The 17,652-nt window shown below is 43.2% G+C and overlaps 1 protein-coding gene across 5 annotated transcripts in view; it reads right to left on the reverse strand.

The window, feature by feature from the left end:
- The window catches only part of SH3TC2 (SH3 domain and tetratricopeptide repeats 2), a 60,687-nt gene extending 43,676 nt beyond the window's left edge, over window positions 1-17,011 (reverse strand). For all 5 annotated transcript variants that reach the window (XM_060093605.1, XM_060093606.1, XM_060093604.1 and 2 more), the window contains exons 1-3: window positions 16,797-17,011; window positions 6,451-6,549; window positions 2,905-3,032 (exon numbers count right to left, since the gene is read on the reverse strand). In XM_060093605.1, the coding sequence (XP_059949588.1) occupies window positions 2,905-3,032; window positions 6,451-6,549; window positions 16,797-16,848 (279 nt within the window). In that variant the 5' untranslated portion in view covers window positions 16,849-17,011. The remainder of the gene's footprint in view (window positions 1-2,904; window positions 3,033-6,450; window positions 6,550-16,796) is intronic.
- Between the last annotated feature and the right edge of the window lie 641 nt (window positions 17,012-17,652).

The following is a 17,652-nucleotide window of genomic DNA, read 5'->3' on the forward strand; positions in this document are numbered from 1 at the left end:
ACTTTTAAGATCTATTCTCTTAGCAACTTTCAAATATACAACATAGTATTGTTAACTACAGTCACCACGCTGTATATTACATCCCCAGGACTTTTTTAATCTTATAACCGGAAGTTTGTACCTTTTGACCACTTTCACCAATTTTGGCATAGATTTTTTACATCACCAAAAAAAAAAAAAAAAAGGAAATAACCTAAATGTTCATCAATAGGAGACTGGTTAAAATGAATTATGGTTCATCCATACAATGGAATATTATGATATTATGCATCCATAAAAAAGAATAAAGAAGCTCTTTGTGTATTGATACAGGCTCCAAATATACACTGCTGAATGAAACAACAGCAGAAACAAAAAGGAAACAGAGTACAGAACTGTGTGCAGAGAATGTTATCTTTTGTGTTAAAAAAAAAAAAGTATGTGTGAGAGGGTGGAGAATGAATCACAGAAGGCACCTTGGAAGCAAATCTGATTGTGAATCTATGTTTAATAATTATTTTTACAAAGCTAGCAAACAGAAAAACCAAACCACACAAAAATAAAAAGTATCCATAATCCCTCCTCCTAGAGATCATCAATGTTAACAACTTTGTGTATTAACTTTGAATCTTTTTTCTGTACATGAGTTTCTATGTAACTATTTTTATATAAATAGAATCACATTACTAAGTTGTTTTGTAATCGTTGGTCCCTAAACAATGTTTTGTGAACCATCTCCCATGTCATTAAATAATCTACATTATTTTTTATGGTTACATATGCTGTTGTCACATTAACATAATTAATTCTTAATGTTTTCTTATGGCTAGACATTTGAGTTGTTTTAATTTTTTAACATCCTAAACAGTATTGTGATAAACATCCCATATCTAAATCTTTGTATGCACCCTTGATTGTTTTGACACAAGTGATTCCAAGAAGTGTTAATTGGGAATGCACATTTTCAATCCTAAAATGCAGGCGCCAAACTACCCTCCAGAAAGGTTGTACCAGTTTACACACTCACAAGCAGAGCAAGAAGAGACCTGTAACACCCACTCCCCCACCCCCTTTTTAAATACCTGAATAAAAAGGCCTGAATCACTGCCTAGACTTGGTTTTCCCATAAAATCTTTTCTGCTTGTCCAAGCATCTGGACTTGACTGTAGCAAGTGATGATCAGAACATCCCTCTCCCTCCAGGCCAGTCCTACCACCAGTGATCAACCCCTGGATCCCTGTCCTGAGGGAACCCTGGAGAAAGAAGAAGAGGATAGAAGGATCCAAGAAAAAGCCCCTACTTCAGCAAAGTCAGAACTCTGGGGTTCTCCCATACCAGGCCCCAGGAGGCCCCGGATCCTTGGAGGATGTAGATCCTGGTAGTCAGGGAAGAGGGTCCTAAGTAAAAACCGATTTACAAGGAATTTACTACATGCCAGGCTCTTCAAAAGTTTGATGAGCAATGCCTCATTTAACTTTTACAATAACCCTATGAAAGAGTGTAATTATAGAAGTTAACCCATTCTAAGATGCACTTTTATCACATTTCACCATTTCTGAAATAAAAGTGTGGCATCATAAATAATTGGCAGCATTTATTTTCTTTCTTAAAATAGTGTGTTTATAATCAAATGGCACCTCACATTTAATAGAAAATGGCATTGTTCCTGTTTTATACTCAAGGATGCCAGGGTGAAGACAGGGTAAGTCAAGAGAGCTGTGACGCACAAACTGGATCTCAGATCCAACTGACTCCAGGCCTCAGCTTTGGCCCACAAGCCTGCCCACTCAAGACTCAGCCCAGCAGGCCAGTTTGCACAACCAAACCTAGCTCTTGCCTGTGTCAAAAGAGACTCAAATTAAAAGAAACTCTATGGTGCCTGTTAGTAGCTAATGCCTCCAAGTTCCTGAATTCTGGAGATTTAAAAACAAAACGACTCTGCTATTTATAACATACCTATTTCTGGAGCACATCCCACCACCCAAGCACAACACCAAGCTCTCTACAGATACTATCTCATTTACTCCTCCCAACAAACCAAACACTGTATTTTTTGTTACATGACAGATTAATAGAGTTTCTTTTTAATTTGTATCAATTCATACAGAAACTGTAAAATAACTAGAACATACTAGCTTATTATGTAAAGCAATGTTCTCTTTCCCCCATCTCTAGTTGCAGCAAATTTTAAACATTCCTGACTTTAGTTCTCCTAGTAAGTACCTCCTAAAGTATAAATAATTTAGTCATACCCTTCTTCCCTGGTTTAGCACTTAAAGATATTATCTACCTACTACGAAAGATGAGAAATTGGTTTATTTTATTGCCTTTTCCTCCTCTCATTCTAATATTTATAGCTATTAAGTTTTGATTAGCAATTTTGGTACTTAAAAAAAGTACACTTACCAGTGGTTACCAGTGGCTGAGGAAAGGGGATAGAGGGGAGTTATTGTTTAGTGGGTACAGTGTTTTAGTTTGGTATGATGAGAAATTCTGGAATGGACAGTGGTGATGGTTACACAATAATGTGAATGCATTTAACATCACTGACTTGTTTAGTAAAATTAAAACTGAAAATGTTATGTATATTTTATCACAATTTTAAAAAGTCAAATTCACCACATTTTTTTTAAAGTATACTTTATGAGGTAGGTATTATAACGATTCCCATTCTACAAAGGTTAAGTAACTTGCTGAAGGTCAAAAAATTAATAGTGGCAGATTTTAAATGAACTCTTCTCTGACTCTGACTCCAAGGCTTGACCCATTCCTGCTGAGTAGAGAATGTGTACATTTTTGTTCATTCAGTCAGTCAGATGTTTTCTTGAGGGCCGACTTTGTTCCTAGCACTGTCCTAGGTGTTGGAGAGTCTGCTGTGGACAGACACAAGGTGGACACAAGGTTGCACTGCTCTGCGAAGCTCACCTTAAACAATGCACGCACCTCCTGGTCCTCATTCTCCAGAGCCCAGAGCCGCCTCCTGGCTGCTTCTTGCAAGGGGCCATTTACACACCTCCTGGAGCGGCTCTTCACACTGAAGGAGAGCGTCAGATCTTAAAGAGAACAGAGTGAAAAAGATCAGGATGGAAATGCAGAAACAGGGAAGAAAGAATTAGATAACACCCAATGTTTCCCACACCCAACCCCCAAATTGATGTTCTCATCAGAGATTACAAGTGATCTTAACAATTCTCTGAGCACATTCTTTAAACTTTCCTCCCCCAGAAGAAAAAATGCTGAAGCCCAGAATGTTCTGGAATCACAGGAGTTGCTGCAGTTGGGTTGGTTATTTCTGTTTGTACAGAGTATATTCCTGCTCTGCCTGGCACTGAGGGAACAGTGCCACACAGAACCAGCTAGAACATACATTTCCTCCTGTGGATGATTTGTGAAAGTTTCCAAAGAATACTAATTTATCCATATTTATGGAACTATATTTATATGTCAAATTTATCATATGTAATAGATATTAATACTACATGCATTATACATATACACATGCATTTCCTCTAACCTGCTTCTTTCTGATTATGCATTTGTTGTTTGTCAGGGTAAGTGGCTAATATATTAAAGTCTATCTTTAATATCTTCAAAATGCACATTCATTCAATACTGTGAACTGAGGCTGTTTTAGGTGCTGAGATACAGCAGGAAACAAAATACACAAGGTCCCGTTCTCATGGAGCTTGTATTCTTGGCAAGTAACCAATTCCATGAACACAGTAATTTCAGATGGAGAAAAGTGCTATGAATAAAAAAAAATGTTAATAGGGTAAAGAGACAGAGTGATGGAGCTGTTGGAGAGTGGATAGTGTTGCTGGGAAAGGCCACACTGACGACGTTCATCTTATAACTGCACTTTGCCATGTGTCTTCTTCAGACAATAAGTAGCAATCGCATTAATAATTATCAAACACAATGAACCTTCAAGGCAGCAACTAGATAGGCACAGAGGTCTGTCTTCTAGCCCTAACCTGCCAGGGCTTTTGCAAATTCCTGAGCACGTTAGAGATGGCCCCTGTCATGCTGGCCTGAGAACACAGGCAGCCTGCATTTCTGTCTTCCTGTCTAACCAAGAAGTTGTGGAAATGCTGTGGCTGCAGGCCAGCTCTGATACGACATGCCCAGCTGACCTGACATCGGTGAGAGCTTCGGGTGGATGTTTGTTCCACTCCGTTCCTCCCTGGCCTGTGTTCTAATCTCATGCAAGCCCTCCATCTGCCACAGTCCAGGTCCAACATCCGTCTGGTAGCCTCACTGACCACTGATCTCTAGGAGGAGGTAAAGCCCAGGGTGGAGGAGTCACACAGACGTGGACTCGAGGCTCAGCTCTGCCTTTGTTAACTGAACCACCCTCAGCAGTTAATTACCTCTCTATGCTTGACTTTTCTAATTAATAAGATGGCTTTTAGAGTACTAACCCACAGGGTTAAATGAGATTATGTGCATAAAGCATTTTGTTCAGTGCTGGGTGCATACTAAATGTTCAATACACACGAGCATTAACTTTTGCTCCTTGCAACCCCCCACCCCAGTGCTCCAGCAGTTACTGCTCGAGGCCCCCATCTTGTTACAATGTAATTAACCTTGACACTAATTGATTCTGTGATTTCTGTTCACCAAACCTCCTGTCCTTTCAAAGCCTGATTTAAACTTCCCTAAAGAATCTTCCTGGGAAAAGCTCCTGGTAAGTGACGGCCCCTTCAATGTGACCCTCCTTGCCATGTACTTGAATCCATGGTTATAGAACTCAAAAGACCTGGATTTAAATAAGCAAACTGCTTGTGGATCTCAACCAATGAGAGCTGATACTCAGAGCAGCATCTCTGCGCCACTGTGGGATCCTACAGTGCCCTCTTTGGATAGGGGAATAAATCAAGTTCACTCTAGTCTTAGTGTGAAGTGCATTTTGTCATTTTTTTAATCCTCCTGAAAACCGGTGGTTTAGTTATGATAATGTATCTGACTGATTCTGTCTGGGACTCTTCCTCATAAAGAAGAGGGTGGCAGTTGGAGCTGAGTCTCCCCTTCTCACCCTATGACCTTCCTGGAAACAGCATCATGGCAGAAAATGCTGAAAGACGGACAAGTTCAGGTGGTTAAGTTTCATCTACATGTACCCTTTGTTCACTTGCCTTCATGCACTGATAAGACAAAATGCTGACTCCACTGTGTTCATGAGACAACAGATGGTGGGTGATTCAGCTTTTTCAGGGATGGCCCAAGCTGACAGACAGATAAGCAGACTGACGCAACACCAAAAAACAGAGGGCAAGGTTTTTCTCATTGTCAACCAAGAAGTCTGACAGAATTTGAAATTGGGAAAAGAAAGAATCTGGCATGACATTACACTGTTTACATAGTGTATATCCTTCAAAACATTCATAATGCAAATCTTTTTTCACAAATCTCGATTTTGTATGCTGGATAAAAGTACATGTTTGGGAGGCAATGCAACACCCTGGTTACAAACAAGGATCAGGGATTGAATGCCTTTCTCATCACTTATTAACTGTGCAGCACTAGGGAAGTCACCTCCCTCTCTGAGTCCCTGTTTGCCACCTTTGAAATGCAGAGTGTGGTGCCACCTTCTAGAGGTGAGCATGTGAGGATGAGAAGTAGATGCAGGGATGACTTAGCACGTGCTTGGCATGTGATTTGCCCTCAAAAGTGGTCCCTGTTACTGGATAACAGAAACTGTATCTTCTACAGGTTTATCCTCAGAGTTTCCAGTACAAGGTTCAGCCCTGGTGTAGCTCTCTCTCTGAGGATGGTTCTCTCTTTGCTTCACTGAAGTCTCTTAAGGGGAACACTGTGAAAGATATGTATTGAGTAAAAGATTTTTTCCACTTTAATTTCCACTTTAATTTCAAAATCTTTTTCTCCTTCTGAAAGATTCAGACAGACATCCTTCTGCTCAGCCAATCTCACCCCACATACTCAACCCTTTATTCACTTATTTATTTAACCAACTCTGTATAAGGTACTGTTTTGGTAGTATACAGGATACAAACATGACCCCCACGGACCTATTCAATTATTCATGTATTTATTTACCAAACATTTTTTGAGCACCAATTATGTACAAAAAACTCTTTTAGGTACAATGTAGAATACTTAATTATTAAAAAAATTACCCCTGCCCTTCAGCACCTTAAAATCTATTTGATGATATACTTTATTTAATACAGCAAATATGTATGGAGCTCCTAATATGTGCCAGATTGTGAAGAACTCTGAGTGTTAGCTTGAGACAGCTTAGCTTAATCTTACAGGCAATGGAGAGCATTGGAAGATTTGTGAGCATGTGAATATCATAGTCAAGGTCATGCTTACAAAGATCTATTTGATGGTGGTGCCTAGAAATGATCAGAGGGAGGGAGTCTGCAGATGGGACTGATAAGGGGATTACTGTAATATTCAACATGGAAAATATTTTTTAACTAGGTTTTGTCTTTGGGGTTTAGATACCTGGAGTCATATTCTGTGGCAGGAAACATTTTTCCTTGTTTTCAGATGAGGATATAATCTCACTGGATATGGTTGGATCCTTGGAAGAAGTTTCTTTACCTGGAGGAGATCAAATGCAAGATCATTTGCGAGAATATAAGAAAGCTATAGGCAAGGATTTCAAGTCTTTATCAAGTGATCATTTTTTTCTCCAGGGCTGGTGGCCTAGAAGAACTCTAATTGTTATCACCATTGCCTAATAATTATTTAGTATTCAACTAAAGCATACTGTCTCAATCCTACAGCAGCCTGGGTGTCCCCACTTTATTTAAAAAAAAAATTTCCTACCTACAGGTCAGACTGAGTCCCATGGCCTAGTATACTGAACGTGTTCAATATATGCTGAGCCTACAAGGTCATTATAGATCTGACTACAGCAAGGTGGATAACGGAAGTGCTGGAGCAGGGCAAGTGAGAATAGCATCATAAGGGAGGTGGCTGGGGCATGGCTGTAATGGCCCTGAAATGTATGATTGTCCCCAGACTGCCCTTCTGTCTGCCCACTACACAGAGTCCTGTATGGGACTTCTTTCCTCCCCAGCTCTCTAAAGTGTTCCTGTCTTTGCAGCTGTAAAACTGGAGTGAAAAGAAGAGGAAAGAAAATCATAGCATAGACTATGGTTAAGGAGGAGGCTATTTTGATGGCATGGGGTTGAAAAGAGAAGAAGAGTACAGCTATACAGCACAAGACAGCAGGTAAAAATGAATAGAAGGGAAATTCACAAATATTGATATGGGATGTGGGCCTCCTTCATGGTATCCTCAAAATACAACAAGCGAACTCAAGTCCTTAACACATTACTGTTGGTTACTCTGTTCTTTTGAACATGCCACTGCTCAAGGATTCCACCATGGGGTCAGAAGATTATAAGCATTACCTGATACTGGAAATAGGGATCAGGAATCTTGGCTCAACCACCATTTGTCAGTCATTCATCTAATCCATCCAGCTTCTTCAATTGTAAAATGTTGGTGGATCAAACTCAAGCAGACCTACCACGTTTGCATTCTGGACCTGTGTTTCTGTTGATGCAGCCCAAGAGTGATAAGAGATGAAGTAATCATGCTCCATCCAATCACTGATGGTTAATGCTGAACCCAAATCCTCAAATTGCTGCCAGAAGCCTTTGCCTTCTTCTGTGCCTATACAGTGGGACTTTGAGACCCGAGCTGAGGATCATCCATGTCTTCATAGCAGGAACAGTTAGCACTTTTTTGGGTAATGAACAGGGAATGAAATGGATTTTGGCTTGAATGGGCTGAGGGACAGGCCCATTAGCTCACAGCTCTTCATCTAGCAAATCTTGTTAGGGGTCAGTGCTGAAAGTTAGGCAGCTTAGCTAGAAAGCTGGCAGTAATGAGCCATAGTCTAGCAGGATCATTTTGTCGTTCTGCCTCCAGGAACCAGAAGTAATTATAGCAAAAAGGCTCTGGCTTGGGAATCATGAGATATGAGTTTGCACAAATCAGGTTCTCTGATACATTAGTTAGGTAACATTGGTCAAGATATTTCATCCGTCCATTTTTTGAGATTTCACATTTCCCAGTCATAAATGAGGGCTTGATCTAAATTAGCGCTTCTCAACCCTGGCTGCCTATTCAAATCCCCCAGGATGCTTTTTAAAAATATCAGTGCCTAGGCCTCATCTCCAGAAATGCTGATTTACATCGTTCATAGTGCCGCCCAATCATGGGTATTTTTCTTTTTTTCTTCCCCCCTCCCCTGAAGAGCGGCACGTGGCCTCACGGCGGGGCCAGCACACCACTCACTGGAAGGCGAGGGGTTCTGCCCACGCACGCTGCGGGGGCTACCGTGCGCTTTGGAAGGGCGGCGGCAGGGAGGTCCGGCGCCCCAACGCTCCCTCTCGGGTCGCTAGAGAAGGCTTTCCCACCCAGGGCGCGTCGTCCCCCAATCCCCCACCCATCGTCTCCCCATCAGGCCCACGGACGCACTTCGGGAGATGCCAGTTCTCGGCTGGGGTGGGGGTGGGGGTCTGCGGTTGGGTAAGCATGGGGTCAACATGAGCGTTCACGGTCAGGGGAGGGCAACGCCTGTGAAGCCTCGGGCTCCTGCGTTTGCCTAACCAGGGGGCTTGCCTGAACCCCCCTTCGCATCACCCGGCCCGTCACGATAGCTCACACTCCCGCGTGCAACCCCGGCGAAGGGGGAACACACGGCCAAGTCAGTCCCCCTGCACATATGAGGACGACCCCCACAAGGCACCTGCCCCTACGAAGGACACCGGTGTACCTCCCTTATCACCAGGACTCCCCAAGAGAGCTGCTCACCAGACCCACCACCACAGGAGGGACCCGAGGGGCTCGCTGAGAACCGGAAGCGACACCACCTGAGGGACGCCTGGAGCCAGCCAGAAGCACCTCAGGGAGTAGGCGGGACGCTCACGCACCGACGCGGGGGCGTGGTGAGCTGTGGGACGCCTCGCGAGACCCTCCGAGAAGGCGAGGCTAGAGTGTCGGCTGAGGGAGCGGAGCCGGCGCTTGCCGTGAGGCAGCGGGCAGGAGACCGAGGTCCAGCGGGGTTTCCGCACCTCTGCCTTACACACACCACCAGCAGGCGGGGAGGAGAGGCAAGGGGCCGGGGCCTAACGAGAAGAGCGGTCCTGTTCGCCATGAACGTCTGTCCCTCGTCAGGTGCGCCTTGGGCCCGGCCGGGAAGAGATAGACATCACCACATAGATACAGGTATTTTTCTTAAGTTCCCCAAATGATTCTGATTTAAGCCAGTATTAAGAACCATACATCTGGTGCGATGAATTGGGAGATTGGGATTGACATGTATACACTGATGTGTATACAGTGGATGACTAATCAGAACCTGCTGTATAAAAAATAAATAAAATTCAAAAATTAAAAAAAAAGAACCATACATCTACATAAAGTTTTCACACTTTAATGAATGTATGAATCACCTGGGGCTATTGATAAATTGCAGATTCTGCCTCAGTAGCTGGAAGCCTGAGGTTCTTCGTTTCTAATGTGCTCCCAGTTGACCATCCTGCTGGTCCCAGGATCACACTTGGAGTGGCAGCCTGCTTCTTTACACTAGGACAGAGTTTGAAAACTGGTATACCAGAGGCCACAGGCCACAGAAAACCCACAGACATTTTTCTTTTTTCTTATCTTTTTTTCCCCCTGCACAGTGAATTTTTTTTAAAAAAACAGGAGAAAAACAGAGATTTTATTTAACGTACGTTTTATATAACGTGAAAGTCCACATGAGGAAATGAAGATCTAAAGAAGGGGAAAAACCTAAAGGATTTTATACTAGGTTGAACAAACACAAGCAACTGAGGAAAAGTAACTAAAATATTGGGAGAGGCTAAAGGAATTATAAGAATTATTTTAACAAGCTGTTGGGGGTTTTTTTGTTTTTTTTTAACATCTTTATTGGAGTATAAATGCTTTACAATGGTGCATTAGTTTCTGCTACCGCACAATGAATTTTTAAGGTTTAAATTGCTCTACATCATTTAGAAATCAGGATGTTTTACATAACCCAGATGCTTGGCTTTGCTTTGAAAACTGGAAGAACTATGGTCTGGGACCCTCATGCTTATCTGGCAACAGTCAGCTGGGACTGAGCGGTCTCTGCCACCAGTATGGGGCATTTGTCCTCTGGCCATCACGGTCCCCAAACTGCCAGCTCACGTATTTATACCCAGCCCTGGCAAACTTTGTGAGTCTGTCCCTGTTGTAAGGCTCCATGAGAAGAGACAATGGCCTGAGAACCATGAGGGCCTGTGGCATGAGCCTGCCTTGAAGAAGGAAGTTCATGATGGTGACCCTGGTTTGGGGGAGAGGGTAGGGCCCACAGCTCTTAAAGGACACGTGAGGTTTAGAGCAGAAAATCGCAGTTTTGCAGAATGTGATTTGTGGATAGTCTGCGTCAGAATTATTTAGTTGCTTGTTTTTTAAAAGATACCTGTACCAAAAAAAAACTTGGAGTAAAAGATAGAAGAGTATCTGCATGACTTGGGGTAGCCAGCAATTTCCTAAACAGATGGAAAAATTACTACCCACAAAAGAAATAATGGGGGCTTCCCTGGTGGCGCAGTGGTTGAGAGTCCGCCTGCCAGTGCAGGGGACACGGGTTCATGCCCCGGTCTGGGAAGATCCCACATGCCGCGGAGCGGCTGGGCCCGTGAGCCATGGCCGCTGAGCCTGTGTGTCCGGAGCCTGTGCTCCGCAACCGGAGAGGCCACAACAGTGAGAGGCCCGCGTACCGCAAAAAAAAAAAGTAATAAAAAAATTTTTTAATTAAAAAATAATTTAAAAAAAGAAATAATGGATAGATTGGAATACGGTAAGTGCCCTACATATGAACCTTCAAGTTGTGAACTTTCAAAGATGCGAACGTGCCCAGAGAAAGTACGAAGAGAGACAAGAGGAAGAAGAAGTAACTGAAGAACCAAAGAGTTTCACAATGCAGGAAATGGCAAGGGGCTTTTCTTTATTTGAGGAGGCACTGTTAGTTTTTGAGGCACAGGACCCGAACATAGAACAGTACACGAAGGTTGCACCAGCTGTTTAGAATGCAATCCAGTGGTACCGTGTCATCTAGGATGAGAAAAGAAGAGCTACTACCCAGACATCACTGGATCATTTTTTCAAGAGTGTAGATAGAATTGAACCCAGCAAGGAACCAGAAGCTGTGCCATCAACATCAGGTGTGAGTGAAATTGCAGCTTGCCTTCTGTCTCCTATTGCTGACGATCCTTCAGCTCTACCATCTCCCACCTCCTCCCTCTCCTCCAGTAAGTAACTCCTCTTGCCTGTTCACTCGATGCCAACCCCTGTATGCCAGCTGTTGTAATGTACTACTGTACTTTTCAAGGTACTGTACTGTAAGATTAAAAATGGTTTCTTTATTTTTTGTGTTTGTTTTTTATGTATTATTTTTGTGAAAAGTATTATTAACCTATAACAGTACAGTACTATATAGCTGATTGTGTTAGTTGGGTACCTAGGCTAACTTTGTTGGACTTACGAACAAATTAGACTTACGAACTCGCTCTCAGGACAGAACTCATTCGTATGTAGGGGACTTACTGTACATTAAAAGCAAAAACTTCTGTTAGTCAAAAGATGTAATGAAGAGAGCGATAAAGGTGACAGAATAGAAGAAACTATAGACTATATGTGTATTCATCAAAGAATTTAAATCCAGAATATATAAAGAATGCTAAAAATATTTAAGAAATAGATGGGTAACGCACTAGAAAAATGGGCAAAAGCCTTGAATAGGCATTTCACCAAAGATAATATCCAAACAGCCAGTAGATTTATGAAAATTTTCTCAAGTTCATCAGGGAAATGAAAATTAAAACTACAGTGGAACACCTCTACACAGATTGGCAAAAATGAAAAAAAAACAGGTAAAGCCAAGTGTTTATAAGGATACACAGCAACCAGAACTCTCATGTACTGCAAGTGTGAGAATAAATTTTGAAAATTTTCACTTTGGAAAACTGTTTGACAGTATCACTTCAAGCTGAACATATGCATAGGTACATATGCATAAGATTCAGCAGTTCCGCTCCACTATTATCCCAAATAATACATACATGTCATCACAAGAATATATCTACTAAAATACTCAGAGCAGTAGTAATTCATAACAGCCCAAACCTGGCAACGACTCAAATGTCCATCTACACTAGAATGGATAAGTAAATGATGACATATACAATTAAATACAATATACCAATGAGAAGTAATGAATTACAGCCACAGGAAGCAGCATAGTTGGATATATCCACCTTGTGAAAATTCACCAGCTGTGTACATATAATTTCATGTACAATTCTGTATGAATGATAAATTTCAATAAAAAGATGAATTTTAAAATATTCCTGGAGCCTTCTCACTTACTCCCCTGAGAATATCTAGGGGTAGAGTCTGGAGACATGTATTTTTACCTAGCACTTTGAGGATTTCTCATGTTCTCTATAGTGTGAGAATTTCTGGAGTAGAAAGAGCTAATTCACCAACTGTTTTGGGACCCATGAGCCAGAAGACAGCTTCTTGAGAAACAGTAAAGAATCTGGAAAATCAGAGGGAGCTCTATAATGTGAAGAACAGTTGCACAGGGATTAATTAATAATTAATTAATAATTAATTAATAGTTGCACAGGGACTTACAGTTTACAGAGCTCTTTTAAACATGGAATTATATTTCAGCATGAAAGATTTGAAGACTTGAGCTGGGCCTTGAAACAGAACCAGAGACCAGGGCTTCCCTGGTGGCGCAGTGGTTGAGATTCCGCCTGCCGATGCAGGGGACACGGGTTCGTGCCCCAGTCTGGGAAGATCCCACATGCTCGCGGAGCGACTGGGCCCGTGAGCCATGGCCACTGAGCCTGCGCGTCCGGAGCCTGTGCTCCGCAATGGGAGAGGCCACAAAAGTGAGAGGCCCGCGTACCGCATTAAAAAAAAAAAAAAAAGGAGAGGCAATAATTACAGAAAACGAATATTTGAAGGGAATAAAAGACAATTGAGTTCCGCTCCTAATTTTACTGTTGAGAAACTAAGGCCCCAGAGAGGAGTAATGATTTTACCAGGATCACACAGCAAGTCATCAATAGAGTCAGAAGCCATCCAGATCATTGGGTGCAGACCTTGCCAGTTCCACTACATAAACCCAACCTCAGAATGCGGAGACCTATGGTTTCCAACTTGGGAAATATTTCACTCACAGAAACTTGCTGCAAATTAGAATTCACTCCTATTTCTCCTTTCTCAGTCTCTCCTTGATTCCACCCATCCACCACCACTCCCAACTTTAAGAAGATAACTAAACAGTATACATTTCCCTGTATTCTTTTCTTCTCCACCCACATTTTTTTTCTTTGACCTGACACGCATACAACCAGGAATTTTTATGATGTAAACCCACATTCTCCTTGTTGGAACAAATACCAAATTAGAATTACAGCTACATTTATCTACATGAATATATCTTAGATCATAATGTTGAGCAAAAAAAAAAAGGCAGTTTGCATAATGATATCATTTTAAGTTTAAAAATCTTCAAAATAAATTATTTGCAATGATACAAGTACACAAATATGTAATAAAAGCACAAAACCACTGAATTCATGAATGTGATTAATTTGGGGGAGGGAGAGTAGGTAGTGAGATTGGGAAGAACTACCAGGGGACCCTAATTGTATCTGTAATCTTTTATTTTTTCAAAAAGTAAAAGAAAAATAAAGAAGTTCTGAAGCTAATATGACAAAAAGAAATTTGCATATTGTTCTCATAGTCTCTATTATCAGTATGTTCAAAGCACCTCACGAGTTTTTTAAAGCTCAAATGTGAAGCATCGTTTACTATTGTCAGCATTCACCCCCCCATCTCCTATAATTTTACTGATGATTCATATTTACCAAAAAGGTTGAAAGGAAAGTTACAAACAACAGCGATCAATGTAGGCAAATGTATCTCTCCCACATCCTATGCTTAAGGGTGTAAGTCTGCCAGATGTCTTCAAGATAGTGTTGAAAGATAAGGGGGCAGTGCTAGAAGCTTTTAGACCAACAAATCTTGACATGACTTGCTCTGTGATCCTAAGTGAGCAATTGTAGTTTAACAGTGGCAAGAATTTCCAGGGGTCCAGAAGCCAGAAATAATGGCAGTTACTAGAAACCCATCCCCTGCCCACATGCAATCAGGAGATTTATGTGAGTAAGTAAGAAACATCACGGAAACAGATGCTGCAGGCAGAGTCCATGTGTGAGAATGCAGCACACCTTGGGGGTGTCAGGGACAATGTTTGTCATTGTGTCACACCAAGGCAAACCAGCTGGGCAGCTGTCCGGGGCTTAGTACTGTCAAGCCTTCTTCTTTCCTGCCTCCCTAACCCCTGAGGACTGTTGGTCCTCACTGTTTACTCCCACTGAAACAGACACAATGACTGAAGCAGCCAAAGAAGCAGGAGCACAGACTCCTACTCCAGTGGAGTAAGGAATAGGAAGAAGGGATGTGGGAGTGGTCCCTATTAGCTAACAATAAAACAGCCCACAATTACTGAGGGTTTATCAGAAGCCAGACACTGTGCTAAATCCATGAGATGAATTATCTGATTTAATCTTCACAAAAGCTCCGTGTGATAGATACTATCATTAGATTCATTTCACAGACAGGAAAACTGAGGTTCGAAGAATATGAGACTTGCCGAAAGTCACACACTATTAGGGCACTCCAGCATGTGTCTCATACTTTGTTCTATTTCTCTAGGATAAATAAGGGGAACCTAGAAGGGGCTGTTTACAACAACTGGCCTCAGACCTATAACACCATATCATCCTCCCTAGGGAAATCCCCTGACAAGTACAGAAAACAGTTTGGGGAGATGGCATGAAAAGCCTCAGTAGAAATAAATATCAGGCTGACTCCTGGTGAAAAAGTGAATCCAGGATGCCAACCAATTCAACAGCAAAAATCTGGTGAAACAATAAGATAATTGAATGATAGTATTATAAGAACTTTGAGGATGTTTTCTTCAGTGTTGGTTGGTTGGTTGGTTGGTTGGTTGGTTTTGAGCTGCAGAATTCTTTTACATGAAATCTTGGGTTGAACAACAGGATGTCAAACAGGAGCTGAAGCTGGGTGTCAGGGACTAGGAGCAGAGCTCCCCCTAAGATACCTTCACAGGCTGAGTTAACCCCCTCGTTTTATAGATGAGAAAAGGGAGACCTAGAGAGAGAGCATGATATGCCAGGGTCATAGAGATGTGATTAATGTGCTTTGTTTTATTTATTGTGCTTAATTAACTGTGCACCAGGTTGTTTTAACTGTTTCACATGTAGACTTAATCCCTACCACAACCCTATGAGGAAGGCATAATTATATCATAAAATCTACAGGTGAGGAAACTGAAACACAGAAAGGTTAAATAAATTGCTCAAGCCAAATCAAAGAACTAAGATCAAATCCAGACACTCTGACCTCAAAGGCCAGGTGATTAACTGTGAGGATGCCTGCCTAAGAGGAAGTAGACTGAGTCAGATCTAGAACCCAGGTCCCTGCCTTACAGACCGGTGGTCCTTCATGTTCCCACAGCCCCCATGCAACTTCTGCTCCCATGGGGTGCAATGACAACAGGATTTAGGGGGAGGGTCTGAAAAGTATATACATCTTAGAAATCTGGAGAAGCTTTCTTCCATATTTGTTTCCTAGCTTAAGGTCATGCCTTTGTGCCAAGGGCATTTGCCTGCTTATAAAGTCTAGGGTGGCTTAGTCTGGGAGTCTTTCCCTGCTGGAGGTACCAAGGTGCCTAGGCTGAGACTTCAAGCAGAGGAAGCAGAACGTGGCTGCTTCAGATTCCCTTTAGGAACCTCTAGTGCCTTCCATGTTGTCGAGCCCAGGTCACAAGACTACAGGGGGAAGTCATCTCTTAGAGAGTAGGAGGCCTTAGCTAGAGGTTCTCCTGGGCCCCCCTCCAAGGAAACATGGCAGTGCTCCAGGAAGATACGGAATCCTAACAAGGGTTAGGAATGATTTCTTGGTGTAATGCTCTTCTGTCTCCCAAGCAAGTCCTCCCCCAAAGCCACTGATAAATGCCATACACGAGACCACAGAGCCTCACCTTGGTCTTGCTGTGAAAAGAAGTGAGGAGCTTGCATTAAGGTGACCAACAACCCCAGTTTGCCTGGGACTGTCCCAGTTTTAGCACTGAATGCATCCTGGGAAAGTCCTGGGTCCCAGTGAAACTGGCAAGGTTGGTCACCCTGTGTCAAGTCTCAGATGACTTGACAATTCTTAGAGCAACAACTCTGTGACCTCAATTTGACGTACAAAAAAAAAAAAAAAGAAAAAAAAATCACACTATAACAGGTAGGAGGCAGGAAACTGCCTGTTTTTCTCCAGAAACATTAACCCTGACAAAAATAGGGTTGAGTGGCTTAGGCCAAGTTTATGACCACTCCTGGGCCCCAGAGGAACTAACTGCCTGAGCTTTCTTCCTGAACTAGGGAATCTTGGGAAGAAAGGAAGGAAGGGCTTAGTCACACCCTGGGAATGGCAGCCAAAAGCAGCACTCTCTCCTCCTCCTAGAGCAAGCTCAAAGCCTCTTTCTTCAGGAAAAGTAGATGCTTCCCAGGCTTCACTCCCTTTTCACAAAGCCAGAATGACAAATACTGAGTGAGGAAGGGAGAAGAAGCCAGAAAGTACAACCATCTCCCCATCTTTAGAAGAGTAGCTCCCCCAACCCAGCAGATCCCTAAGCCTTCACTGGACCCACCACCTCAGCCAAGCCACAGGCTGGGGCCCCCCAGGAAACTCACCTGGCCCCCAGGACAGACTCGGCTCCCAAGGGATGCAGAAGCAGCCACCCATGTGTGCACCATCCTCCCCGGGCCAAGGCCCCTGGGAACACCAGCCAGAGGAGCACTGGGAGGGGACAGCCTCCCAGCGGTGTCCCTCCTCCCACCTCCTCCCTGGCACACGAGGGACCGAGTCCCGCTCAATGTACAATGCAGTCTTTGATATCCTGGCTGCGGCAGCAGGCCCGGGGAGGATGGGAGGGGCAGCCCAGCCCTCAGGACCCGTAGTCCTTGCACTGTCAGGCCTCTGACTGGGGAGCAGAGCTCCTCCCTGCCTCTCTACAGATTGCTTCATGCCTATCAGGCTGTGGCACATTCCACACATTCTAGGATTGAGATACACAGTTTGGTTCTTATGGGGGTGGATGGGATGGGGGGGGCTGCGGGGGGAGGAGGAATCAAGGCTGCTGCTGTTCTTGCTCCCTCCCTGACTGGCTCGGCCCACACTAACTTGCCTGCTACTCGGAATGGGCTCCCCACCCATCCTCTCTGTGCAGACACCTCCCTTGGCTATCTGGGTGAAGCTGGACCTGTGGACACAGCATCTTACCTCACCCCCAGCAGCATCAGTAAGCCAGCCCTGGTTCCCAAAGTCTTGGTCAGAAGGAATCCAGGAAACCTCCTGATGTAGCCCAGCATCTTACAGATAAGAGGATGGAGGACCAAGTATGTGAAGGCCACAAGTATGCACAAAAAATGGGTCACACCAGACCAAACTCTTGTCCATTATGGATAAGGAGCAGAGCAGGGGATGCAGCTGATACACTATGGCTGAATTTCAGAAAACCTCCCATGACGTCTCCTAAAGGAGACGGAG

The sequence above is a fragment of the Mesoplodon densirostris genome, chromosome 3 (assembly GCF_025265405.1).
Source record: "Mesoplodon densirostris isolate mMesDen1 chromosome 3, mMesDen1 primary haplotype, whole genome shotgun sequence".
Lineage (NCBI taxonomy): Eukaryota > Metazoa > Chordata > Mammalia > Artiodactyla > Ziphiidae > Mesoplodon > Mesoplodon densirostris.